This window comes from Haliotis asinina, chromosome 8 (assembly GCF_037392515.1).
Source record: "Haliotis asinina isolate JCU_RB_2024 chromosome 8, JCU_Hal_asi_v2, whole genome shotgun sequence".
NCBI lineage: Eukaryota > Metazoa > Mollusca > Gastropoda > Lepetellida > Haliotidae > Haliotis > Haliotis asinina.
Window position 1 is genome coordinate 5,365,696 of NC_090287.1, and position 27,937 is coordinate 5,393,632.

Here is a 27,937-nt window from a genome sequence, read left to right on the forward strand (position 1 = left end):
AAAGTTCACTACACAATCACACATGACTCCACTGACTCGGTGGGTCATAAATCCGTGAACACGTTTCCTAATGTAGCTGAGGTCGGTTCTCCATCCTTTTACATTTCCCTTTCCTCAACAGTTCTACCTGTTCCTTCTTTGCTGACTGTCCGACTCAAGGTAAACTCCGATCATGCAGCAGCAGCACCTGTAATGCTGGGAGGTTAGCTTCTGTTGGACAGCTGGGATCATTTTGTATCTGAACTACTGCAACAACATGTGATGAATTTGTTCTTACTATTTTCTAATAGTTCAGCCCTTTTGACTTTTTTCACACTTTTGACTTTTCTGGTATTGGTGCATTTTTTGTCCTTTGGCCCTTCTGACCTGTTCCTGCAGACCTTTGTCCTTATTCAGACCTCAAAGTTGTCTGATTTCTGAATGGGAGGGACTGAGAATGATGTTAAGATTTTCTAGTATATTCTGTAGAACTTAAAGGGTAAACTCTCTCCATGTAAGTAAGAAGTGTCTACAGATTCTAAATGAGCATGTTTACAGTGACATGTTACCTACAAGATGAAGTTATCTTGTCCTACAGATGCCAGTGGTCACACACATGCAAAGGCAAGTCTGTTGTCTGACAAACACACTTTAACACTGGTATGCACAAAAGTGAGAATTGCATCCCACTTCTTTTACAACATTGATGAGTCCAGTTGTGGCAAGACCAAACAATCCATTTACATGGAGCCATATGTTAATCTTGGGGTTTGTACATATACGTTTTGTGACTGTCGTGATGTACTGGATTAAAAATCTCAGTTATTCAGCTTTGCTTCTAGAATCTTGGATTGGTAAGAACATGGATGCAGGGTTTGAACATGAATATTTACATTTGTTCTTGCAGAACAACTGCTCTCGTCAACTAGACCTTTTCTGTCCATTCTCTGGTCTAGTTGACGAGAGCAGTTGTTCTGCAACTAGACCTTTTCTGTCCATTCTCTGGTATTGCTAAGTGCGACGTAAAACTAAACTCACTCACTCACTCACTCACTCATTCTCTGGTGTCCATATCATAGCAACCTTCTCTAAATGCAGTTCAAAGACTCCAGGCATGTCTGTTTTATAGTGCCAGCCCACTGAGCTCATTGTGCCATAGATGGCATCAGAAATTAACATGACCACCTGACTGTGACAAGACATACTGGTTCTTCTTTCTTCATATACATCAAACATGTCATCTGTGTACGTTCAATTATATTTTCAGCTACAGTACATGCTCTACAATAAATCTACAATCCAATAGCTCATTAAAACAGACATTAACTTCAATCAAATAGTCTTCATACTTTCAGTCACACCTCTGTCTGGTCCAGCCTTCTGATGGGCGGGCAATCCTGATACAGTCAACAAACTGCTTAGTGTCACATCAAACATGATTCACATGATCCCACTTATCAGAACAAGACTGACCAGTTTCAAACCACCTCTATTGAACATCTCTATTTGGGAATTTGCGAGCGATAATGGCTGATATCTTCCTCTTAATGTTGGCGTTGACATTGTGCAGAGCTTGGTGCTTCCTGGCAGCAGTCTGTAACAGATGAAAACATCATACACATAAGACTTTTATGGGCTGTCAACTTTTTCCTCAATGAGTGAGTTTAGTTTTACGCCACACTCAGCAATATTCCAGCTATGTGGTGGTGGTCTGTAAATAATCGAGTCTGGACCAGACAATCCAGTGATTAACAGCATGAGCACCCTTTTTACAAATTACTCAAGAATTTCTTTAATCATTCAAGTTGTTGACAAATGTATAATGATCTGTCTCTGTGCAGTATGGATCAAGATGTGTGTATATGCTTTACAGAGTATATCAGAATGTGAGAAGAAAGCTCCAGTCTCCGACACTTTCTGCTCGGTGATGCACACATGCGAGTACCATGCTGGGAAACCAAGGTGAACCAGAGGAGGTGTGTCGTCACCATCTGGGCAACTCTTACAACCCTAAGTAACATACGAGGGTTGGCTGAAAAGTTCTCAGCCTGAGTGGTTTTTCCCCACCAGGTAGAGACAGGTGTTTACCACCAATGAGGACAATCATTTAGTGAATCATAGACACAAGAACTACAAATGTACTAATAGTTTTATCTCAACTACAGCTCTTTTGGTAAACCTACCCTCTGAAATCATCAGAAATGGACAAAACTGAATACAGGGCAGCCATCAAGTACTTGCAAAAGAAAGAGATGTCCCCAACACAGATACATGCTGACATGGTCTCCACTCTAGGGGATGATGCTCCTTCATTTTCCACAGTAAAGAAGTGGGCTGCAGAATTTAAGCGTGGCAGACAAAGCCTTGATGATGACCCACGCTCAGGAAGGCCTTCAACAGCAACCACTCCAGAAAACATCAAGCGAGTGCTCGATATGTTGATGGATGATCGACGATTGACTACTCGACATATTGCTAGTTTAGTGGGCATCTCTCATGAGAGGGTTGAGCATATTATCACCAACGAATTAGGAATGACTAAAGTTTCTGCAAGATGGGTGCCAAAGCTCTTGACAGCAGAACAGAAACGTGTCAGGTTCCAGACGTCCCTTGACAATTTGCGTCGTTTTGAAGCAGATCCCGATGATTTTGTGGCACGATTTGTAACCATGGATGAGACCTGGATACATCACTTTCAACCAGAGACAAAACTACAGTCAAAACAGTGGAAGCATCCTGATTCACCAGCTCCGAAGAAAGCCAAGTCTGTTCCTTCAGCTGGAAAGGTGATGGCATCAGTCTTTTGGGATTCCAGGGGTATTCTGCTCATTGATTATCTTGAAAAAGGTCAAACTATCAACGGCAGATACTATGCTGATCTACTGAACCAGTTGCGAGAAGCAATCAAAGCCAAACGACGAGGGATGATCGCTAAAGGTGACATCATTTCCGCTGTGACTGATTTTTTTAGGGTAGCTGAAGAAGATTTCTTCCTGACCGGGATTCAGGTCTTGCAGCATCGCTGGCAAAAGTGTGTGAACTTGGAAGGGGACTATGTAGAAAAATAAATTACAAACATGGACTTTGTAACTTTTTTCACAGTGAGGCTTAGAACTTTTCAGCCAACCCTCCTCGTATGTTCGACATGTGTTCCTAGTCTATTACATTTTTTGCCATCAAACTTTCATATAAATTGGAAAAGTTTGGCTCCAAAAGCGATCAACTGACAAAAATGTATGACAAAAATGTTTCAATGATATATTAAACATTATGACTTATGATATTGAAACATAAACATATTACTCCAGAAATGAAACTAAACAAGGGCCATAACTCTGTAAAATAGCTGGGATTTTTAACCAACATCCAAACACATATCTCTGACAGTTGCCATCCTTGTTTCCAGTCCAGTGTCCAAGAAAGTGTTTCTCATTTGCGGGTGGAGTGCATTATTTGACAAGTGCCATAAATATTTTTTGTGACCAAGAGTTTCACTCTTGTTTTACTAAATTGTCCCTTTATGATGTATGCAAAACATCTTTGCTCATTGTGTAGTAGTAAGTAACTTTCCCTCATTCAAATCAATTAAACAGATGTAGATGTAGTCCAAATTTACAACCCCTTTCAATTGTGGGTGAACTGGGATGGTTAACTCAGTACTGCAGATCCTGGCCAATCCAAGTGATGCAATTTCACACACTGAATTGTGGTAAACAGGAACACATCTTTATATTTCAAGGAATCAAAAAAAAACCCCAAAAAAACCCAGAGCTATTCAACAGAAATATACTGTTTATCATTTTGTGTTACTTACACCAACAAAGGCTTAATGGTGGTTGAAAACTTCTGAAATTGTGCTTTGTGATATGATGTGTACCAGTTGTGAATCAAACTAATGTGCATGTACACAATTGTGACAAGTAATGTTGAGTCCACAAAATTGGTCAAAGAGTCGCCAGTGATTCAGTCCTTTAAAGTCACACTGCATTTATGAATTTGATGTATCACAACAATTGATGTCCAAGATGTTACAAGTTGAGTTACAGTAATATTCGTTTATAACGAACTCAAAGGGACTGTTGTTTTCAGTTCGTTGTAAGCGAAGTTCGTTGTAGGCGATTCGGGAATGTTCGTGAATATTCGGAAATTACCAAGAATCGTCACCACGCCACTGGTTTTAAGACAAAACCAACGAACATGTAATTGTCATGGATCATTCACTTCATCATCGATCATGTATTTTATTATGCATCTTTAACAAAATCGGTAATTTCGTGTTTCTGTGACGTCAGCCAATCATCAACTGACTTGGTGTCAACAGACGAGCTTTCTCCGTGTGTCATGGCTGAACATATCCCTCGTCGCTTCTTAAATCTCTCTAACCACGACTGATTGGCCTTGAAATCTGTATGTCCAAGTCTGCTGTCATGTCAGTCTTGGATTTACCGCCTGCATCTACAGCTTGGATGATTTGGTATTTTGTGTCAAGATCTAGAGCTTTGCGTTTCCGTGACAAGCCCTTCCATGCTGACTTGAAAGAAAGACTTCCCAGATCGCTATTTATGCCTTGACAATGTCAACAAGATTCACAAGATTACATAAATGATAACATTTCACAGGTAAGTTTATTTCATTATCCCCTTGATCCCCTGTGAGGAAGCCTGTTTGTTTTCACAAGCTAATTGGTGACACGTGAGATGACACGCGAGTGGATTCGGATCAGCTGTTCGTTATAAACACGTCAATTAACGCGTGAAACAGCACAGAGGGCCCATCAATTTGTTTGTTGTAACAGATAATTCGTACTATCAGTGTTCGGTGTATACGGAAGTTAATTCATAACAATATATAGGAAAGCAGTCGGGACTTCTGAATTTGTTCGCTGTAATCGGCAATTCGTTCTAAGCGTGTACGTTATAAGTGAACTTTACTGTATGTCCCTTGGGTGTGCAAGAAAGCCAACATCTGCCATCCAGAGTCACTCCAATCATGTTTCTAAACTTCTCAGCACAACATCCGGGCTTTTCAGTCTATCAGCTCAGTGAACTGAATCACTGTTTCCTACCATATCAAGCTGACAAATAGTGACAAAACAAGGTGATTGGAAAGCGAACATTTTGAAAACACATAATTAATATGGTCCAATACAAGCAAGCGATGAACTGACCTCTATCTGCCACAGAAGGTCGACCTCCCACTTCTTGGTGATGAAGGTCGTGACCTGCCCTGAGGTGTGTGATCCCACCCGACCCACTCTCCCAACCCGGTGAATGTAGTCCGAGACAAATGGGGGGCAATCGAAGTTGATCACATGATGTACCTGGAGATCACACAAAGTCAGTTCCTTCAGGAATGTCTCTACATATGTCTGGATCATAATCATGAATTTTGCACGTATCAGGTATGTTCTGTAATACTACTGGCACAAGGTCAAGGAAACAATGTATACACATATAATTTAATTCAGCACGAGTGAATTTGAACAATGTCAAAAACAGTCTAACAGTCTACTGAATTGTCTGACCGATGTAGGCACAGACTGCCTGACTCATCACCCCAGGTATATAGTCCAGTAACACTGGCAAAAGGAGTAGAACAAATTGCAATAAAAACAATTTCTGCTGGAACATGTCACTAAGTTGTGTACTTTCAACATATCAAAAGTATAGAAAAGTATCATGAACGATTTTGTTCGAAAAAGTTATTTTTTGTAATGCCAAAACGCGCACATTTGATACGAAAAATCAGATGGCCGGTGTTATTCGCTGTGTTGCCGTAGATTGCGTCACGTAAACAAGATGGCGAACGAACGTACCGTCGCTGGCAGTCCAGCGCAATCTGGGTAATTATTTTCAAACATGTACAAGTTAACTGACATGACTGATGTCTGATATATTCATAGGTTGCATATATTAACCGCCAAGAACTATTGACGTAGTTGATACTGGAAGATAGTTCACTTAGAGCTGTTGACCCCATTCAACGTTGCCAGTCGAAATGTCGAAACACACAAAAACAAGCAGTGAGACATAACTGGCATGGTATTACTTTTCTAATCGATAGAAAAGTAAAAACAATAACAAGAACAACACCCGAACACTATAATATTTATCAAGACAACCGAAATAATCTCAAATGTTACCATAAACTGAATCTGTTTGGATTTTCAAACTATGGAAACCAATTAGGACCATTACTTTTTTCAAAATCACCTGTTTTTAGACCGGTTTCATGCAGTTTAGGGGTTTTGGGGGGTGGGTAGTGCATGAGCAGAAATGCTCTGGAGTACTGAGGGCTCTTTTACATTTTTCCAAAACAATATACAAGCTTCACTTGTGAGTCCTGGCCAGTAATGCAAAACACTTTTTGCAGATGTTACGATGACCTAAATGTGTGTGTCCTCTGTGGAGACCTGCTTGGAAATGGAAAACCTACATCAAAACTCAGTGAAAAAGGAAGCACAAGCATCAACAGAGCAAGTGCTCTTAGCGAAGAAAGCACACAAACAAGAGAAGGACAATATATACACCAGGAGTGCAGACGCAAACACATCAATAAATTCAGTATTGCTGCCTCTAATAAAAGAAAATTTACGGAAAATGAGGATCAAGACCAAGAAAATCAAACACGATCTTTAAGGTCGCAAGAAAAAGAGTTCAGCTTCCAAACGGATTGCTTGTTTTGTGGAGAGACTGTAAAAACAGATTGGAAGACTCACAGATCTAATGTGATTCCGGTTAGGACCGAAAAGCAGTTCCAGGAAACTATAAAAAATATTTGCTTGAAAAGAGGTGATGAATGGTCTACAAAAGTTCTTCCAAGAATTGAGTATGCTGGCAATTGTTTTGCAGTGGATGCGGCTTACCACAACTCATGCAGTGTGAATTTCAGGACAAACAGAAAGTTGCCTCAAGCTGTAGATAGTTATTCCCCAACACCTCGAAAGAAGCCACGCCAGGGAAGACCGGAGGATCCTGTGAAACTTGCTGCATTCTTGCAAGTTGCTGACTACATTGAAGCAAATGATGATGAACAGGTTACAGTAACAAATCTAGTTTCAAAAATGGCTTCTTATTTGAACTCTAATGAAGAACCCTACAGTGTAAAATACATGAAACGAAAACTGTGTGAACATTTTGGTTATAAAATAATCATTGCTGAAGCAGATGGAAAACCAGATGTTGTAACCTTCCGACACAATGCTTCATCTATTCTGTATGATTTCTACAAGACCCCCCAAAAGTCAGATCCAGATGGAGAGAAGATGCGCCTGATTAGAGCAACTGCTGACCTCCTGAAATGTGACATAAAAGCCATAAGCGGAAACCATCCAACTTATCCTAGCATTGATGATATCAAGTCAACTGAAATTCAACTTGAATACCTGCCACAATCCCTTCGACTTCTGTTGACTCACCTATTTAATGGAAAAGGCTCTGAAGTTAAAGTTGCTTCCATTGGGCAAGCTGTCATACAAGCAACTCGGCCGAGATCATTGGTACCACCACTTCAAATTGGACTTGGTGTCCAAATGCATCACCACTTTGCATCACGATTCTTGATAGACTCGCATCATCAACATGGGTTCTGCTCATCATATACAGAGGTTAAGCGGTTTGAAGCCAATGCAGCAGCAACAGGAAGTCCTGAAGTCTCACACCCCGAACTTGGGTCATGCCTGCAATTCGTTGCCGATAACATCGACCACAACGTGCGCACTTTAGATGGTAATAACACATTCCATGGAATAATTTCAACAGCCACACCAGGGAGAAAAACCATCAAGCCAGTCACAAGAGGCAATCCAAGCATAAAAGACATTGTAGCAGTTGGCCGAATTGGAATGCATTTCTACAAATCCGACTGGAATGGACTGGCATGTACAGTTTATGAAGAACTTTCATCTTGTAATCGTGAAGAGTCTTCTGACCCAACATCAGCATTGGACATTCTCTGGAAGATTATGTGGCCACTTAAGTCTCCGAGACCCTCCTGGTCAGGTTATATGCAGTCAGTTCACAGAGGAGATCACGCTGGGATATCAACTGTCACCTTCTTGCCTATGATTGATATGAATCCTGGTGACATGTCATGTATATATTCCACACTGAAGTATGTTGGGGCTCAAGCAAGACAACAAAATGTAACACCTGTTATCACCTTTGATCAACCACTTTGGTGGAAGGCAACTACCATTGTATCAAGTGCAACTGCAGATAAAGATCTCCAAGCATTTGTTCTAAGACTTGGATCCTTTCATACAGAAATGTCCTTCCTGGGTTGTATTGGCCACCTTATGTTGGGTTCTGGACTTTGTGAGGTCTTGGAGACAGTGTATGCTCCTAATGCAGTTCCACACATGATGACAGGTAAAGCTGTTTCCCGAGCCATCAGAGGCCACTTTCTTGTGGACACAGCTCTCAATGCACTCCTCTTAGGCCAGGCGTTTGAATATCCTTGGATTTGCAAGTGTGATGATCATATTGATTCAGAACGTACTCCTCAGAATAGATGGTGCAGCACAAAGGATGTGACCAACAACGATCTCAAACATGCAGTATATCTATTTGAACACCTTCTAGGAGGGCAATTATCAACTGAGGACATTTGTCAAGACATTGTCCTAAAGAGAGTAAAGTCTAGACTGGATGAGTACAGGACACAGTTAAAAGATAGAAGAACATCAAAGTTATGGCTGCAATACACAGAGATGATAGACATTTTGCGAAGGTTCATAAAGGCTGAAAGAACTGGTAATTGGGATATCCATCTTGAATCTCTCAGGGAAATGATTCCATACTTTGCAGCTTCTGGACATTCTCTTTATGCCAAGTCGAGTCGTTTGTATCTCCAAAAGATGTTGGCTTTGGAAAATACTCATGAAGAAGTCTACAGAGATTTCAAGAGAGGACTCCATGTTGTTCGTCGTAGAGACCGTTTGTGGGCTGGCTTGCCAACAGACCTAGTAATAGAGCAGATGCTCATGCGTAGCATCAACACTAATGGAGGTTTGACTCGGGATAAAGGCATTGGAGAAATTCAACGTCTTACATGGGTCTTGTCCATGCCAGCATGTGCTAGTATGAACGTTGACATGCAGACATTCACTGGAATCTCGTACAGCACTAATGAGCAACACAAGGATGCTACCCAGGCTCGAATGGACAAGGACAACAAGGACATTCTGACAGTGTTATCGTTCTTAGAAGAGAGGAATCCTTTCAGTGATGACACTAGTCTCCGCAATATTGCAACCGGAGAAATAGCTGACAAACCTGTAAATGTTGAGAATGCCAAATATGTTGGACAGAAGATACTTGACAAAATGACTGGAGTGTCCGTTCAAGATTATGTCTTCAAAAAGAAAGACCAAGTTTGTACACTTCACTCTAAGGCATCTGTACAGTTTGAGGGTGATAAAGTACACGTTGATCCTAAACTTCCGTTCCAAAGAATTGTAACCAGTGCAAGGAACATGGGCGAAAATCTGGCATCAGTGCTGGAGTTTGAACTGTGCAACATTCCTCCTGCACTCTTTGCACCATCAGGTCTTCCTCTACCAGCCAACAAAGCTGCACTTGCTGACTCGTTGTGGACTTTATTACAAAATACTGATTGGCAACCTCCAATACACACGGTCCAGCGAGAATATGTTCTTGATGGTGGAGCTCTACTTCAACGTGTAGTTTGGCCTCGAGGATGCACTTACGACACCATCCTTCAGCTCTACATGGAATATGTCCGTAACAGGTATGGAACGGCGACCATTGTGTTTGATGGATATGAAGCTGGACCAACAATAAAGGATATAGCTCGCTTTAGACGGGGGGATGCTGGAGTAGAAGTTAAGTGTGAAAAGAACCTGTTACTCAATTCTAAAAAGGAAGACTTCCTGGCCAACCAATCTAACAAACAGAGGTTCATCAATCTCCTTGGTACAGCCTTACAGGAACAGGGATGTAGAGTGAAACACGCACGTAGTGATGCAGACCTAGAAATTGTCATGACAGCTGTGGAACTTGCAAAGGAACACACGACTGTTGTAATTGGTGAGGACACAGACCTGCTGGTACTTCTATGCTACCACGCTAGTTTATCAGAAGAGTCATCAGAAATCTACTATATGACAGAGGCAAAGAGTAACAGTAAAAAGAAAAGGAAAGTCTGGCAAATAAAGGAAACAAAGCGGAAGGTAGGAGAAGTCATCTGCAGTAACATCTTGTTCATCCACGCTTTTACAGGATGCGACACTACAAGTAGAGTGTTTGGAATTGGAAAATCGTCGGCGGTAAAAGAACTGGTCTCTGACATGTCCTTTCGTCAACAGGCATCTGCATTCAGTGTGGCTACAGAGAGAGAAGATATCATAAACGCTGGTGAAAGAGTTTTCGTGAAATTGTTCAATGATGACACAGACATAGGTCTGGACAAATTGCGCCATGTCCGCTTTTGTGAAAAAGTGGCAGCATATTCAACATTCGTCGAGCCGAAACAATTGCCTCCAACTGCAGCTGCAGCAAAATATCATTCAATGCGTGTCTACTATCAAGTTCAGGAGTGGATGGGACAGAGGTCGTCGGACATGTTGCCTGAGAACTGGGGATGGGAACTACGAAATGGTCGTCTATATCCCATTCTCACAGATCTGCCACCAGCCCCCAATCACCTGCTTAGAATTATCAGATGTAACTGTAAGACTGACTGCGGCTCAGCACGGAGCAGCTGTAAGAAACATGGTCTGGAATGCTCTCCAGGATGTGGTGAATGTAGGGGAGTCAGCTGCAGCAACTCAATGCGTGTTGAAGATGACATCTAATATAATATTAGAGTCGCACGATGCATCACTATTGGCTTCATATCATCATGTGAGGTTTGTTTAAAAACATTTAATTCCGTTCACTAACTACATCCTGTCTTATCAAAGTTTATGTGACGTGACTGTACCTTCTGCATTTTCTGACAATGTTATTATACTGATTTACGTTCGGGTAATATTGTAAATACGGTAAATACTTACACACGTTTAGTTCATACTGTCTGGTGTTCAACATACACATAAAATGAAATGATGATTAGAAATCCCTCGGTAACAGACACATGGATCAACCTGCTGTTATATGTATACACAGAATTATGGTCTTGTTGCTTGTATTTATGTTAAATACGGTAAATTGGAAGTTTTATATTACAAGTGTGTGTGTGTGTATATATATATATATATATATATATATATATCACAAATAGGCTGTGCACTTAAATTTAATTTCAGTGACAAATGCCCTTTTCCGTGACAAATCTCTGTATAGTGTGCTCATTCAATCGTCTTGTGACGAACAAACATGCACGTGCGTTTTGGCGGGAAAAATGCAATTTTCGTTCATTATACAGTCCTATACTTTTTGTATCTTAAAATACACATTATATGGATTACAAAACAGAAGAGTCAGCTTTTATTGCAATTTGTTCTAGGTTGAGCTGTATATGAGCTAGGATGACTGGACTATATAGACTCCTAGAATGTACGCCTACCACTTGATCATCTGATTATCTCAATATGAGATCTCATCAACAATGAGGTTACCCTGATTAAGTCCAAGCCCCTGGAGGCTATATCAGTTGCCACCATGACATCTGTCTCTCCACGCTGGAAGCGACTGAACAAACTGGAGCGCCTCTGCAACAATTCATACGAATACACGAATACAGTTAAGAAGATATAAGGACAGTGTTGTCATCTTGTTCAACCACAATCCGCAATAAGTATCTTCTTATGAAATTTTTATTTCTGTTGATGTGTTTGTTCAATTTATAGAACTCTGCAATACTCTATGTGACAGAAATCTGTAAATAATCTATTCAGGACCAGACATCAAAAGCAATGACATACAGACCTGGGTTACAACAACTAGTCAGTCTGACCATCTTATGACAAGCACAGCTTGCTGAAGAACAATTGTAACCCACATATTTCATCACACATACACGTGCCTCAAATTTCAAAATAAATTCGATTATTAGGCTTTTGACAAAACATTTTCATAGTATATAATCCTCAAAAGCTCTTCCCAGTTTGCCATTTGTCACCGTGTCTGACTTCAAACACTTCCTCAGTTATTCAATTTGATTCTTCTATTCTTTCAATCAACTGTATGTGTAAACATACACACTTGCAAACATCTACGAACTCACAGGTAAGTTTCAGACTCAGTGTTCAGCGGACTCAAGGTGAACTAAGAGTAACTTCCCCAATGGAGATGTACTCAATGATGTATCAATGTGTGAGGTCTTGTCTACCTTCTCCTGTATTGCGGCATTCATGAAGACGTTCGGGACAGCGTTCTCCTTCAGGAGTTCACTCAGCCAGAAGCTGGTCTCACTCCTGTTGCTGAAGATGAGGGTTGGGAGGCCTTTCTGCTGGTTTTTGCGGGCCATTTGCACAATGGTCTCTGTGGAGAGTCAGAGGAAGAGAGTCAGATATTGTAGCCAGCATTTCCAGCAGAAAATACACTGTCTGTCAGAGGGAAATTGGAAATTTTAATCATAAATTGTATATGCATATACTTATCCTCTCTGCCCTTATGCATCTCTCTTGTTCCAAGTGACCCATGAAGGTCGCGGGGAAGAATAGGCCTTCAGCAAACCCATGCTTGCCATAAAAGGCGACTATGCTTGTCATATGTGGAGACTAACAGGATTGGGTGGTAAGGCTTGCTGACTTGGTTGACACATGTCATCGGTTCGCAATTGCGCAGGTGGATGCTCATGTCGTTGAACACTGGATAGTCTGGTCCAGACTCGATACTTAAAGACTGCCGCCATATAGCTGGAATATTGCGGAGTACAGTGTAAAACTAAACTCACTCACTCTTCTTCCATGTGTGAAAACATGCTGTAGGTTAAGTTGAATCAAACTTCTGGCTTCTGACCTCCTGACCTCTGCCCTTCTCCATGGCAGGACCTGTCAATCATCCCGCTAAGCATGCAGATCGCTCAAATGATCAACTGACAGCCTGCCCTTGTCATTGTCTTTCTTGTTGCTACAACTGAGTGGAGGTGTGTTTTTCTCTAAGCTGCACATTACTTCAATGTTCAATATGGGCAAGTCTAATCACAGTTCTCAGAAATACAAATACTGCAATTGATGTAACAGCAACTTTTCAGCTGTTGATCCACTTGTATGAAGATCGTATGGAATATTGTGACTGGTCACATTGACGTTCAGCTTGTTCTCACTTGTACAAGGTCCTAGTTTATGTTACTTCAGAGAAATTGCCATTTCCCCCAAGAAAAGTGAATCCATAAAATTTGATTACTTGTTCCCAGTACATTGACCCTTCCTAACTTGACTTCAATTTTTCCTTATATATTTATCAAATGTTTTATAAACTTTTTAACTCGAAATCTCCTGGTTATAGTATTGGTGAGTTTTCTGAGTATCACTGGGTCGCTGCCAGACATTTAGTGGACAGAGATTGTTGTAGGCCTAAGTGTCCTCCATCGTCTTAAATGTGCTAAATCAGAACGCCATACGAAGAAGAAAAGAGGTGCATACCATGAGAAAGGATAAGTTTAAATGTTCTCATTCTTCAGTTGTAGAAGTGCACTCAGTAATGTGCTTTCTGTGAGGGTTTGAGTCGGAGGAAGGTGTGGATCATTTACCTGCTTTCTGTGAGGGTTTGAGTCGGAGGAAGGTGTGGATCATTTACCTGCTTTATGTGAGGGTTTGAATCGGAGGAAGGTGTGGATCGTTTACCTGCTTTATGTGAGGGTTTGACTCGGAGGAAGGTGTGGATCGTCTACCTGCTTTATGTGAGGGTTTGAATCGGCGGAAGGTGTGGATCGTTTACCTGCTTTCTGTGAGGGTTTGAGTCAGAGGAAGGTGTGGATCGTTTACCTGCTTTCTGTGAGGGTTTGAGTCGGAGGAAAGTCTGAGGTACATGAGGCATGAGGTAGTGGACATGATCTGACGTCACTCTGTGAAGATTGTTGACCTGGACATAGAAGCAAGGACCATTCACTTAGCAGATCAGACCCAAGAAACTTCCACAGAATCTAATCTGACAGAACCTTTCATAAAGGAACCGATAATCCATTACATCTAATATAATAACTATTTACACCATTTATCGAATAACTGGAAAATTTATGTACACTATAATGAACTCACTTCTATGGTGTCTCCAATCTTCTCCTCCAGACCCCGGGGGATGGTGGCCCCCACTAGAGTGAACTGTGCCCCATCCTGGTGTCCTCCTGATGTCTGACCACTGCCAGCTGTCACCTGGAAACCAAGATTTATTCCACAACACTAAGTGAAGTCTTTGTATCCTAAAGATAGTGTTTGAAGTCATTGTACATTTGCAGAATGCATTTTAGGTATGTTATAACCATCTTACCCTTAATTTCTGTAGAATAGACATGACTTCTGACGAAAAGCTATCATCCAGGAGAGAGTCTGCCTCATCTAGAATCACATGCTGAAGGAATCCCGGCTTCATTAAACCTGGAAGGGAATGTATATTAACAACACAACAGTTGGTTTGGAGGGTGCTGAACATCCCAAAACACCTTTGCGTTTCTTATGGCAAGTCAACTCAACATGAATAGGGTCCAATATATCAAAGCCATTTACTCCCTTTGTTTTACAACATTCCAACCTGTAATGCAATGTATATGAAGTGAAACTGGGTTGATTTAACAACTGGCAGACAGTGGGAACATCAACTTAAAATAATGACTCATAATCGACCAGATTACACATTGTAATCACCTGATCCATATCTGTCAGCTCCTATGAATAAGCACAGAATGATGGGGATCTTACTTAGCCCCATCACAAATCCAAATATAAACAATAAACAATGGCATCAACTCCTGCTAATTGCTGTCTACCCCATCTAAGGTAAGTATGCTTAAATATCCTGTATTAATAACTGCTTCATTCACCTACCATTAATCTCAAAGATGCCCATTCACATCGCCTAACCCAAATCCCTGATCCGAGGACTCAGTACAACCTCAATGCCATTAAGAATGGACATCATCAACAAAATACCTGCACCCAGGAACTTCCTTAGAACACCTGGTGTTGCCATCAATATATCCATCTGAGATTTTTCTCTCCATGACAATCGGTGCTGGAAAAAGGAAGCAAAATCGTTTGTAAGTTGCAGCTTAGAACAAAATTTTAATTTGTGAGTGAGTGAGTGAGTTGGGTTTTACACCACTTTCAGCAATATGCCAGCTACATCACAGCAGGGACACCCGAAATGAGCTTCTCACATTGCGCCTCTGTGAGGAATCAAACACAGACATTCAGTGCCATGAGTAGCCATGAAGCTACCCTACCACCCTATACTCAATTTAAAGACAGGAGTGTCACCCTGATCACAACTTTCATAGGTTTGGAAGATCTCTTACTTGCATGACATCATATTCCTTGGTGACTAGTGAGCGCAGATTTCACATTTGGTTTCAATATAACAGCAGCAACTTGATGTTGTGATTTAGTACATATTGCATACCTTAGTTCCACGGCCTCCACATATTGCATAAGGTTGTATATCAGTATATTCACACAGCCTTTGGCACACATCCTACAAACAGAACGATAGATATTATGTGGAACAAAAAAACTTATGCGGTTCTTTGGTGAAACCCAGAAGCATGGGTATGGGGTTAACACACCTTGAATAGATACATTAGACGGATGGAATAGGATTCCAATCCTCAACTGTAGGTTTCTGGCTTGTCCTACACATTCAACTCTGAATAGTGGAGTATTCGAGAACTTACACCTTTCAGACACATACCTGCACCAAGGTATAAAGTAACTGTCTAAAAAGATACATAGAGGATACTCCACTCACTTCTGTGTAATACTATTTTGACTAAACGAGTTGATGACTCCGTATCAAACTCGCTTTCGCTTGTTTACTCTCAGCTTTCCTAAACTCAAGCAAGATCTAGTCCCATTGCGACAAAAGCATTAGCATTGTGACATCATAACTGAAAACCATAACGATGTCGTACATCAAGCGGTATTACACAAGTGTAATATTGCAGTAAAAATATTACACTGCAGTATCCTCCACGGGTGAGTAATAAAGATTATTATTTGATGACCTTTCCCTGATATTGGAGAATAAATCAGTGTGTGTGTCAACATGACCCTGGTTTTATTTTGTCAGGTGAGTGGGTTCAGACACACATACCAGAATCTGATCAGTGAGTTCGCGGGAAGGGGTGAGGATTATTGTCCGTGGACAGTTTGGAGGGTGGTCTCCACCATGTCTCAGCTTCTGGTGGTGGATCATCTCAAGTGCTGGCAGTAGGTAGGCCAGGGTCTTACCACTTCCTAAAACACACGGTGTGGACATACCTCAACATCAAGAGAAATACAAACGCTAGAAACATATAATCCACTAACTTATGAATGCATCACAACCCCCCTCCCCTACCACACAGTATAATGCCCCAGCATCACAACACCCCTCCCCCACCACACAGTATAATGCCCCAGCATCACAACACCCCTCCCCCACCACACAGTATAATGCCCCAGCATCACAACACCCCTCCCCCACCACACAGTATAATGCCCCAGCATCACAACACCCCTCCCCTACCACACAGTATAATGCCCCAGCATCACAACACCCCTCCCCTACCACACAGAATAATGCCCCAGCATCACAACACCCCTCCCCTACCACACAGTATAATGCCCCAGCATCACAACACCCCTCCCCTACCACACAGTATAATGCCCCAGCATCACAACCCCCCTCCCCCACCACACAGTATAATGCCCCAGCATCACAACACCCCTCCCCCACCACACAGTATAATGCCCCAGCATCACAACACCCCTCCCCCACCACACAGTATAATGCCCCAGCATCACAACACCCCTCCCCCACCACACAGTATAATGCCCCAGCATCACAACACCCCTCCCCTACCACACAGTATAATGCCCCAGCATCACAACACCCCTCCCCTACCACACAGTATAATGCCCCAGCATCACAACACCCCTCCCCTACCACACAGTATAATGCCCCAGCATCACAACACCCCTCCCCCACCACACAGTATAATGCCCCAGCATCACAACACCCCTCCCCCACCACACAGTATAATGCCCCAGCATCACAACACCCCTCCCCCACCACACAGTATAATGCCCCAGCATCACAACACCCCTCCCCTACCACACAGTATAATGCCCCAGCATCACAACACCCCTCCCCCACCACACAGTATAATGCCCCAGCATTACAACACCCTTCCCATCCCTCACAGAGAGCTAAGGAAGAACATCACTGTCCAAAGTAGAACTTTATGTGTTAGTATTGTCATTGTCCCCAGCCCAGTACCTGTCTCAGCTGCACACAGGACATTATCACCACTTAGGATGGCTGCAATTGTTTTTGCCTGCAAAAGAAAAAGCCTACAATAGTCTAAAAAGACATTGAAAAGTTGTGACAAAATCTTACATATAACCACAATAATCAAGAGTGAGTGAGTGAGTTTAGTTTTACAATGCTTTTAGCAATATTTCAGCGATATCACATAAAGGGACATGAACAAATGGGCTTCACACATTTTACCCATGTGGGGAATCGAGCCAAGGCCTTCGGCATGACGAGCTAACGCTTTAATCACTAGGCTACCCCACTGCCCCCCATAATCAAGAGTAGGCCACACTAAAGTATTGTTCAAATAGAAAAAAAAATGTGCTGTAACTCTGCATCCCTAAATTTTCCACAAATGTATCCACAAATTGGGTATGTCGAAATAACTCACTCTGGCCTAACTGGGCATTCAGTGGTATGCGTAAGAGGTTATCTCATGTTCACTCGTAAAATCGGGTAAAAACTAAGGAAAAATACGACAAGCTACTGAAAACAATAGATCAAACTATAGATGGCAATTAGGTTGCTCAGCCAGGTATGACGACGGACTGTTGACACACCTGGCACGAAATGCACATGCTGCCTACGGCCACAAGGGGCCATCTCAAAGATATGTTTATGCTTTTTCATGTGTCTTGAACATGTCTCATCTACTGATTAACATCTTAAGTGTCTTTCTTTCCTAAAGTTTATGTTGAGATATGTAAAAGAGCATGATCCCTGATTCCCACAGAGAGCATCATATTAAATGTCTCACAATAAATAGGTAGCATGACCACCAGAAGATCGACAAGACTGGATATTGTTTGAAAATTGTTATGACATGCCATGTACTTCCACAGTTTAATTCCCAAAGAGATTATTTATATTAGCCTTATACTCCAGGCGTGCATACTGTTTCAAGCTCTGTGAACCTATTTACTATGCATGCATTATGGGTGCAGCGCAGCACAGCTATTGAAACAACTTTTTCCCCGAGCACAGGAGGAAATTTAGTGAATCATTTGAACTCGGACTTCGCGGGATTTTTTTTCATTGCGTTTTTTTCAACTTTATAGGTTGAATTGGCATTTTTGATAATAAGTTTCGGTAAGTGCATACTGAAAGGTATCAGAATCTGCAAAGTTGTGTTTTACACTGCATGTGACCTCTAATAGTTTCAGCAGGAAAGTTTACTATTTTTTATGTCAGCTATTGTTTATGATGAAGCTAAGCCTCATTTCAAAATCGGCATTTAAAAAATGCCCTTTGTAATAGAAAATCATTACACACTAATTTGCATGAGGCCATGGTCTGTTCCAAAAGTCACTTTGAACTTAGAAAAAGCCTGTATTGTTTATTTGTGCCTTAATCTCTCCTCAGTAACGTCCTTTTGTTATGTTTCCTATCTCCCTACCATTGAATCTATAGTTAGGCTGATCTTAGTTTAACAGATAGTTCACCCTTTCTAGGGATTGGGAAAGGCAAGAGGCTATGGGCCATTTTGCACATTAAAATAATAAATGGCCAATTAAATTTTTTTAATTTAATATCGATATCGAACTCCTTCGAGGAACCGCTAGTTGCTGCTCAACAACGAAAGGTCCAGACTGATGAATACCAGTGACATCCTCCGTGGCTATGTCTCATAGATAATGGTAGACAAACACTGTGTTTGACTTCCAAAAGCAGCCCTCCATTATAGTTGATTGGGAGCAATTTCCATGTAGCGCTAGTGTAGAGGCCAAGGCTCTGGTTCCATGTGGGTTGGAGGCTCGCGGAGCTTCCAGTCCTGCTGCTTTGTAGGTCCTCAGTATAGCAGCTCTGATCCACAATGAGATAGTGTTGAGGGATACTTCTGTAGGTGTCTCAGTAGATATAGGGATAAATAGGCACTTGAAATATTGTCTTCTAGGCTTGGCAGTTGCGAGATATACAGTGTTCCCAGAAATTATTGAGAAAATCTTTGTTTTTTTTCTAATGATGCTAAGATTGGAAAAAGGGCTTTCACTATGCACTAAGCATACTAAATAAGGGAGACAACTCTTGAAGGCTTAGAAGGTAGCTCATTACGTCAAGAGTTATCTCCCTTGTCTGAGCAGACGGCTTCCTGTGTTGACATGGCAGAATTTACAGCAAGAGAGAAAAGAAAGCTCATTCTAGATGATTTTGAAAGGGGTGAGGCTGATGCTAAAGTGTTAGCTTGTAGACATCGTATTCCTCTGTCTACAGTATACAGAACTTTGAAGAATATTCAAACAGGAACCGGGATAGAGCACAAAGCAGGGGCAGGTCAGCCTAGGAAATTCAGTGTTATGGATCGCCGAAGACTTGGGCAGATTGTGAGTAGGGGCAAATTGAAAAGTGTTGAGAACATCAGAAATGAAATGATTAGCAGAGGAAGTCCTCAGGTATGCAATGAAACAGTTAGTCAGGAATTACAGAGACTTAATTGGATGAAAAAACGTGGAATTCCCTCCCCGTTGATGAAAGATGCACAAAAGGAAAAACGTTTAAACTGGTGTCGGGCTCATGAAAATCAAGATTGGGATAATGTTTTCTTTTCGGATGAAAGTTCTGTTTGGCTTTTCCCTAATTGTGTGAAAATTTGGACCAAAGATACTGTCAAACCTATCTAAGAGCGACCAAAACATAGCCCGAAGTTTCACATGTGGGGTAGCATATCGGCTCGCGGAGTGACGCCATTGTGTGTTTTCACGGGAAACTTGACAAAAGAAAGATACGTTGACATTCTAAATGGTCACCTTCTTCCGACAGCACAAACATTGTATGAAGATGATTGGATTTTCCAGCATGATAATGACCCAAAACACACTGCGCGCTACACAAAACAGTGGTTGTCGGGCGAAAATGTTCAAGTTTTAGACTGGCCCAGGTACAGCCCAGACCTAAACCCAATTGAGAATGTGTGGGGAGTCATGAAGGACAGAATAAACCAAAAGGGACTGAGAAATATTGAAGATATGAAGGCCGAGGTGGTCCAATATTGGGATACCCTGTCACACGATTACCTAGAAACTTTGATGGGTAGTGTGCCTAGGCGTATTCAGGCATGCATTGCTGAGCGAGGAGGTCTAACAAATTACTAAAACAAGACTGAGACTGTTAAAGGATGATGTTTTAACATGTTTATGTAAGTAAAACGCCAGAAGTTAATAAATGTAATGAGTTACATGACGCAACATGATTCTCAATAATTTCTGGGAATACTATATCTTCAATGCTCTGACTGGACATAATGACAAATCTTGAGTATCATGAGGTCCTAGGATTATAGATAATGCCGGTATGTGGAATTGTCTATCTGGTTGACCTGGCAGTTGATTTTTCGCAAGATGTACTGTCTCTTGATGACTTGAATCAAGTCTCATGTGGTTGAAGTCTAGAGCGTGAATTTCTGAAATTCGTGTAGCTGTAGCCAAGGCAAGTAAAAATAGCGTCTTCTGAGTCAGCAGTTCAAATGATGTCCTTTCTAGCGGTTCGTACACATCACTGGTGAGATGTTGAAGTACGATGTTTAAGTCACAAGTTGGAGCTCAAAGTCAGCGTTGTTCATCTTCCATCTGGAAGGAACGTAGTTAGGCGAGTAGCTCAGGTACTTATCAACTTGATCCTTGTTTTCATGGTGATGATCGAGCTGAGAGCTGCCAAGTATGAAGATAATGTAGAGCCTTTCAGACCTCTGGAATGTTGTAGATGACATAGATGATCCACTATCTGAGAATGTGTCGCCATCATAGCAGTGAATCCTTTCCACTTGTCATTATATAAGGTGCGAGTGGATTTCCGTAAAGCGAAGGTGACCTTGCCGAGTATACTCTGGGCTTTATACAAGCTTTAATAGGTCATACATGAAGTTGGAACACCGATGACGTGCACCTGTCTTGTGTGCAGATGGACAAGAAGACTCTTCCAATCTGGTAGTTGTAGCGCTGGCTGTCCCAATTCTTCTGCAAGTATTGGGAACCAATGTCTCGTAAGGCCAAACTCAGTTGTAACAGCTTCATCTGTTTGATTTTCTTGATGACCTTTGGTAGCAGCACTGAATGGGGAAACGCAAACGAGTTTAATCCTTACCATGAGATGCTGAGAGCGTCTGTTGTCCAGGCTAACAGATCTGGTACTGGCAACACGAAGGTTGTTGTCTGTTTGTAGAACCTTGTTGCAAATAAGTCTATTGCAGAGTCCTGAATGTCTGGCTGATTAGTTGAAATGCCTCCTGATGAAGCATCCACTCCTGATATATAACATGCTATTATCTGGAAATTCAGACTGTCGACCATGTCGAAAATTAGAAACGTCAGGTGTAGTAGAGATGGAGATCTCATTGACCCTTGTTTGTTTATGTAGAAGGCCACTGTTGAGTTGTCTGTGTGGATCATCAGTAGCTTGTCTCTCAGTGTTGTCGACCAGTGATGGATAGCATGAATCACCGCTTTCATCTCCAACTGGTTGATGTGAAGAGCTCAATCTTCTTTCTTCCAGATTCCTGCTGCAGGATCCTTGGAAAGACGCGTCTACTTAGAGATGGTTGTTGAATGCCAACCCTAACCTGTGCAGACATTCGACTGGAGAGTACACCATAGCGGATATGGTCTAAAGATGTCCAGTGTCGTAAACCAGTCAAGACGTGAAACCGTGACTCAGGAACCACTGTCAAAGACGTAGTTGTAGGCATCTTCGTCTGGTCATATCTTGAGGTGACGTGAGCAGATGTGAGTAGACAATGTCACACTGTCGTAGTGGTAACGGTGAGAGCAGAACTTGTCGACCAAGTGGATTCAGTCCCGCAGTAATAGAGGTGAAGTGTTGGGACATAAACTGCTGATCCTTCATCTGAGTGACGACTGCTGACAGGATCATCCTCTCTTCCTCATTGGCAGGATTGCTGAACTTTGAGATGAAAGTCTCATTGAAGGCTCTAGATCAAGCTAATCCAAAGAAGGTGCCTCTCATAGTGGTGTCGAGCTGAGCAAGCCTCTTGTCGTCTACTTTGTAGGATCTCTTGCAGGCAGTACTGATGACTTTATATGCTTCGTCTACATCTGGTGCTCTGATGGAGGGCTCCATATGATGAAGAGGGAAATGACGAGCGTTGAACAGCAGCACATGTTGTTGTTGAAATTTGGTTGCTGATTTGAATGCCGTAGATAACATCTCAGGAATCGTAGAAATCGGAGCTATCGGCGGAAAAGTTTGCGAGTCAATGTCCGCATTCTTCATCTTGTATGTGTTAGCTTCATTGGAGTCCTTGGATGGTGAGACTAAGTCCAAGCCGTTTGTGATCCATGATGTGACTTCAGAGTCTGAGAAAGAGTGCCTCCTCTGGCAATGCAACGCATTTGATGGATGCCGATGATCCCTCCTATGTGAGTCTAGGTCTGAAGGGGATGATGAGTGCTGATGGCACCTTTGACGAGCTAAGGAGACTGACGAAAATATTCTGTGTTGACGAGTAGACCTGTGAGTGCACTCATCTGAGTAAGCGTAGTCACTCATGTGAGCGTAGTCACTCATGTGAGCGTAGTCACTCATGTGAGCGTAGTCACTCATGAGCGGGTGCACTCGCTCCACGTTGGTGGATCTCCCCACAGACTGCGACGGGATGACAAGGACGACAGAGACAATCTTCTCGAGCGCATGCCCGCACACGCCTCCTCTTCATCTTCTGGTATGAGTGCAGATTTAGTTGAGTGCTCACACTGAGCCGCAGTCGACGCTGTTGAAGATCATAGTCTTTGTTTTTCTTCAAAACGCCTCTCCATAAAGCTCATCATGTGTGTGGCAAACTGCTGTATGAAGGCGTCTGCATAGAATAGCTGCACTGAGTGTAGAGTTGTCTGCTGCCATGACTGAGGCTGCTGATGAAGTCTGTGTTGTCTGACGACCCTCGTAAGGGTTCTGGGGCATTGAGGATGTTGTCAGGGCAGATCTCGGTGATGACGAAAGTTGACTTTGTTAGTTGATATTCTGCTCACTGCATAGAATCAATGTTGGCTCGTCGAATACATGTTGTTCCTGTCTCTTCCCCAAAGGATTTCTTCGTTGAAGTGTACTGATTCTGCAACGACTTCAATGAAGATGACTACCACTTCGATGATGATCTAGACTTCTTAGACTGGGATGACCCTGTCACTGTAGAAGTTCCCTTTGTGGTCTAGGGGACGACTCGCTGGACCCGAGACATAACCCCTGAAACTTGTCTGACACATCACTAGAATGAATTGCAGCAGAAACTGATAAATGGTTACCCGAATTTATATCAACCAACTTAGACATGGCTAAAGCAAGCTGACATTGCCTGTCCCTCATATGTCTGTGAACAGACTGAATATGTAAAGTAAATTCTGAGTGAATGAGTGAGTCTAGTTTTCACGCCGCACTCAGCAATATTCCAGCCATATGGTGGTGGTCTGTAAATAATCAAGTCTTGACGAGACAATCCAGTGATCAAAAACATGAGCATCCATCTGCGCAATTGGGAACCGATGACATGTGTCAACCAAGTCAGCAAGCCTGACCACCTGATCCCATTAGTCGCCTCTTAGGACGAGCATAGTCGCCTTTTTAAAGTAAATTCTAAATCAGAAAGTTTTTCCGCAAACTTTACAACAAATAGCAGGAGAACATAAGGGCTTACACGCCAGACAAACTAAGTGTGGGTTTACTGTGCATGCGTTATGGGCACAGCGCAGCACAGCTATTGAAACAACTTTTTCACCCAGCACAGGGGGAAATTTAGTGAATCATTTGAACTCGGACTTCGCGGGATTTTTTTTCATTGCGTTTTTTTCAACTTTACAGGTTGAATTGGCATTTTTGATAATAAGTTTCGGTAAGTGCATACTGAAAGGTATCAGAATCTGCAAAGTTGTGTTTTACACTGCATGTGACCTCTAATAGTTTCAGCAGGAAAGTTTACTATTTTTTATGTCAGCTATTGTTTATGATGAAGCTAAGCCTCATTTCAAAATCGGCATTTAAAAAATGCCCTTTGTAATAGAAAATCATTACACACTAATTTGCATGAGGCCATGGTCTGTTCCAAAAGTCACTTTGAACTTAGAAAAAGCCTGTATTGTTTATTTGTGCCTTAATCTCTCCTCAGTAACGTCCTTTTGTTATGTTTCCTATCTCCTTACCATTGAATCTATAGTTAGGCTGATCTTAGTTTAACAGATAGTTCACCCTTTCTAGGGATTGGGAAAGGCAAGAGGCTATGGGCCATTTTGCACATTAAAATAATAAATGGCCAATTAAATTTTTTAAATTTAATATCGATATCGAACTCCTTCGAGGAACCGCTAGTTGCTGCTCAACAACGAAAGGTCCAAACTGATGAATACCAGTGACATCCTCCGTGGCTATGTCTCATAGATAATGGTAGACAAACACTGTGTTTGACTTTCAAAAGTAGCCCTCCATTATAGTTGATAGGGAGCAATTTCCATGTAGCGCTAGTGTAGAGGCCAAGGCTCTGGTTCCATGTGGGTTGGATCATAGTCTTTGTTTTTCTTCAAAACGCCTCTCCATAAAGCTCATCATGTGTGTGGCAAACTGCTGCATGAAGGCGTCTGCATAGAATAGCTGCACTGAGTGTAGAGTTGTCTGCTGCCATGACTGAGGCTGCTGATGAAGTCTGTGTTGTCTGACGACCCTCGTAAGGGTTCTGGGGCATTGACGATGTTGTCAGAGCAGATCTCGGTGATGACGAAAGTTGACTTTGTTAGTTGATATTCTGCTCACTGCATAGAATCAATGTTGGCTCGTCGAATACATGTTGTTCCTGTCTCTTCCCCAAAGGATTTCTTCGTTGAAGTGTACTGATTCTGCAACGACTTCAATGAAGATGACTACCACTTCGATGATGATCTAGACTTCTTAGACTGGGATGACCCTGTCACTGTAGAAGTTCCCTTTGTGGTCTAGGGGACGACTCGCTGGACCCGAGACATAACCCCTGAAACTTGTCTGACACATCACTAGAATGAATTGCAGCAGAAACTGATAAATGGTTACCCGAATTTATATCAACCAACTTAGACATGGCTAAAGCAAGCTGACATTGCCTGTCCCTCATATGTCTGTGAACAGACTGAATATGTAAAGTAAATTCTGAGTGAATGAGTGAGTCTAGTTTTCACGCCGCACTCAGCAATATTCCAGCCATATGGTGGTGGTCTGTAAATAATCAAGTCTTGACGAGACAATCCAGTGATCAAAAACATGAGCATCCATCTGCGCAATTGGGAACCGATGACATGTGTCAACCAAGTCAGCAAGCCTGACCACCTGATCCCATTAGTCGCCTCTTAGGACGAGCATAGTCGCCTTTTTAAAGTAAATTCTAAATCAGAAAGTTTTTCCGCAAAATTTACAACAAATAGCAGGAGAACATAAGGGCTTACACGCCAGACAAACTAAGTGTGGGTTTACTGTGCATGCGTTATGGGCACAGCGCAGCACAGCTATTGAAACAACTTTTTCACCCAGCACAGGGGGAAATTTAGTGAATCATTTGAACTCGGACTTCGCGGGATTTTTTTTTCATTGCGTTTTTTTCAACTTTACAGGTTGAATTGGCATTTTTGATAATAAGTTTCGGTAAGTGCATACTGAAAGGTATCAGAATCTGCAAAGTTGTGTTTTACACTGCATGTGACCTCTAATAGTTTCAGCAGGAAAGTTTACTATTTTTTATGTCAGCTATTGTTTATGATGAAGCTAAGCCTCATTTCAAAATCGGCATTTAAAAAATGCCCTTTGTAATAGAAAATCATTACACACTAATTTGCATGAGGCCATGGTCTGTTCCAAAAGTCACTTTGAACTTAGAAAAAGCCTGTATTGTTTATTTGTGCCTTAATCTCTCCTCAGTAACGTCCTTTTGTTATGTTTCCTATCTGCTTACCATTGAATCTATAGTTAGGCTGATCTTAGTTTAACAGATAGTTCACCCTTTCTAGGGATTGGGAAAGGCAAGAGGCTATGGGCCATTTTGCACATTAAAATAATAAATGGCCAATTAAATTTTTTAAATTTAATATCGATATCGAACTCCTTCGAGGAACCGCTAGTTGCTGCTCAACAACGAAAGGTCCAAACTGATGAATACCAGTGACATCCTCCGTGGCTATGTCTCATAGATAATGGTAGACAAACACTGTGTTTGACTTTCAAAAGTAGCCCTCCATTATAGTTGATAGGGAGCAATTTCCATGTAGCGCTAGTGTAGAGGCCAAGGCTCTGGTTCCATGTGGGTTGGATCATAGTCTTTGTTTTTCTTCAAAACGCCTCTCCATAAAGCTCATCATGTGTGTAGCAAACTGCTGCATGAAGGCGTCTGCATAGAATAGCTGCACTGAGTGTAGAGTTGTCTGCTGCCATGACTGAGGCTGCTGATGAAGTCTGTGTTGTCTGACGACCCTCGTAAGGGTTCTGGGGCATTGAGGATGTTGTCAGGGCAGATCTCGGTGATGACGAAAGTTGACTTTGTTAGTTGATATTCTGCTCACTGCATAGAATCAATGTTGGCTCGTCGAATACATGTTGTTCCTGTCTCTTCCCCAAAGGATTTCTTCGTTGAAGTGTACTGATTCTGCAACGACTTCAATGAAGATGACTACCACTTCGATGATGATCTAGACTTCTTAGACTGGGATGACCCTGTCACTGTAGAAGTTCCCTTTGTGGTCTAGGGGACGACTCGCTGGACCCGAGACATAACCCCTGAAACTTGTCTGACACATCACTAGAATGAATCGCAGCAGAAACTGATAAATGGTTACCCGAATTTATATCAACCAACTTAGACATGGCTAAAGCAAGCTGACATTGCCTGTCCCTCATATGTCTGTGAACAGACTGAATATGTAAAGTAAATTCTGAGTGAATGAGTGAGTCTAGTTTTCACGCCACACTCAGCAATATTCCAGCCATATGGTGGTGGTCTGTAAATAATCAAGTCTTGACGAGACAATCCAGTGATCAAAAACATGAGCATCCATCTGCGCAATTGGGAACCGATGACATGTGTCAACCAAGTCAGCAAGCCTGACCACCTGATCCCATTAGTCGCCTCTTAGGACGAGCATAGTCGCCTTTTTAAAGTAAATTCTAAATCAGAAAGTTTTTCCGCAAAATTTACAACAAATAGCAGGAGAACATAAGGGCTTACACGCCAGACAAACTAAGTGTGGGTCAACCGCTGACAGCCCTAATCTACACTGCAAACACAAACTGAGACAAAGTCTCATTTGATGAAATACGTGCTAAATAAAGACACAATAATCACAAATTTAACAAATTATGCCAAATACTGCACACAATATAAATTCAGTTAAAGGACCAAAATATTTGAAAGACCCCAGGTACCTCCAGCTGCCCTCATCGGGCAATAGATAGAGAGAGTAACAAGGGAGGTTACTCGTGGGTGAGTGTATTTTACGTCCGCTTCTTTTAGAAGGGAACTTCAAGGGATTTCAGGTATTCCACTACCTTTGCCAGGGAAGAGGAGATAAGCAATAAAGCAAGAGTCA

The 27,937-nt window shown here is 42.0% G+C and overlaps 1 protein-coding gene across 4 annotated transcripts in view; it reads right to left on the minus strand.

Annotated features, from left to right (window-relative positions):
- Positions 1-1,081: 1,081 nt before the first annotated feature.
- Positions 1,082-27,937, minus strand: part of LOC137295471 (probable ATP-dependent RNA helicase DDX28) — a 30,927-nt gene continuing 4,071 nt past the window's right edge. For 3 of the 4 annotated variants that reach the window (XM_067826861.1, XM_067826863.1, XM_067826864.1), the window contains exons 5-15: positions 17,361-17,418; positions 16,194-16,336; positions 15,504-15,575; positions 15,035-15,116; positions 14,376-14,482; positions 14,147-14,260; positions 13,874-13,970; positions 12,274-12,425; positions 11,561-11,653; positions 5,147-5,299; positions 1,170-1,573 (exon numbers count right to left, since the gene is read on the minus strand). In XM_067826861.1, the coding sequence (XP_067682962.1) occupies positions 1,469-1,573; positions 5,147-5,299; positions 11,561-11,653; positions 12,274-12,425; positions 13,874-13,970; positions 14,147-14,260; positions 14,376-14,482; positions 15,035-15,116; positions 15,504-15,575; positions 16,194-16,336; positions 17,361-17,418 (1,176 nt within the window). In that variant the 3' untranslated portion in view covers positions 1,170-1,468. Of the gene's footprint in view, positions 1,574-5,146; positions 5,300-11,560; positions 11,654-12,273; positions 12,426-13,873; positions 13,971-14,146; positions 14,261-14,375; positions 14,483-15,034; positions 15,117-15,503; positions 15,576-16,193; positions 16,337-17,360; positions 17,419-27,937 lie in introns of all 4 variants that reach the window. The other variant, XM_067826862.1, reaches the window with a different exon arrangement.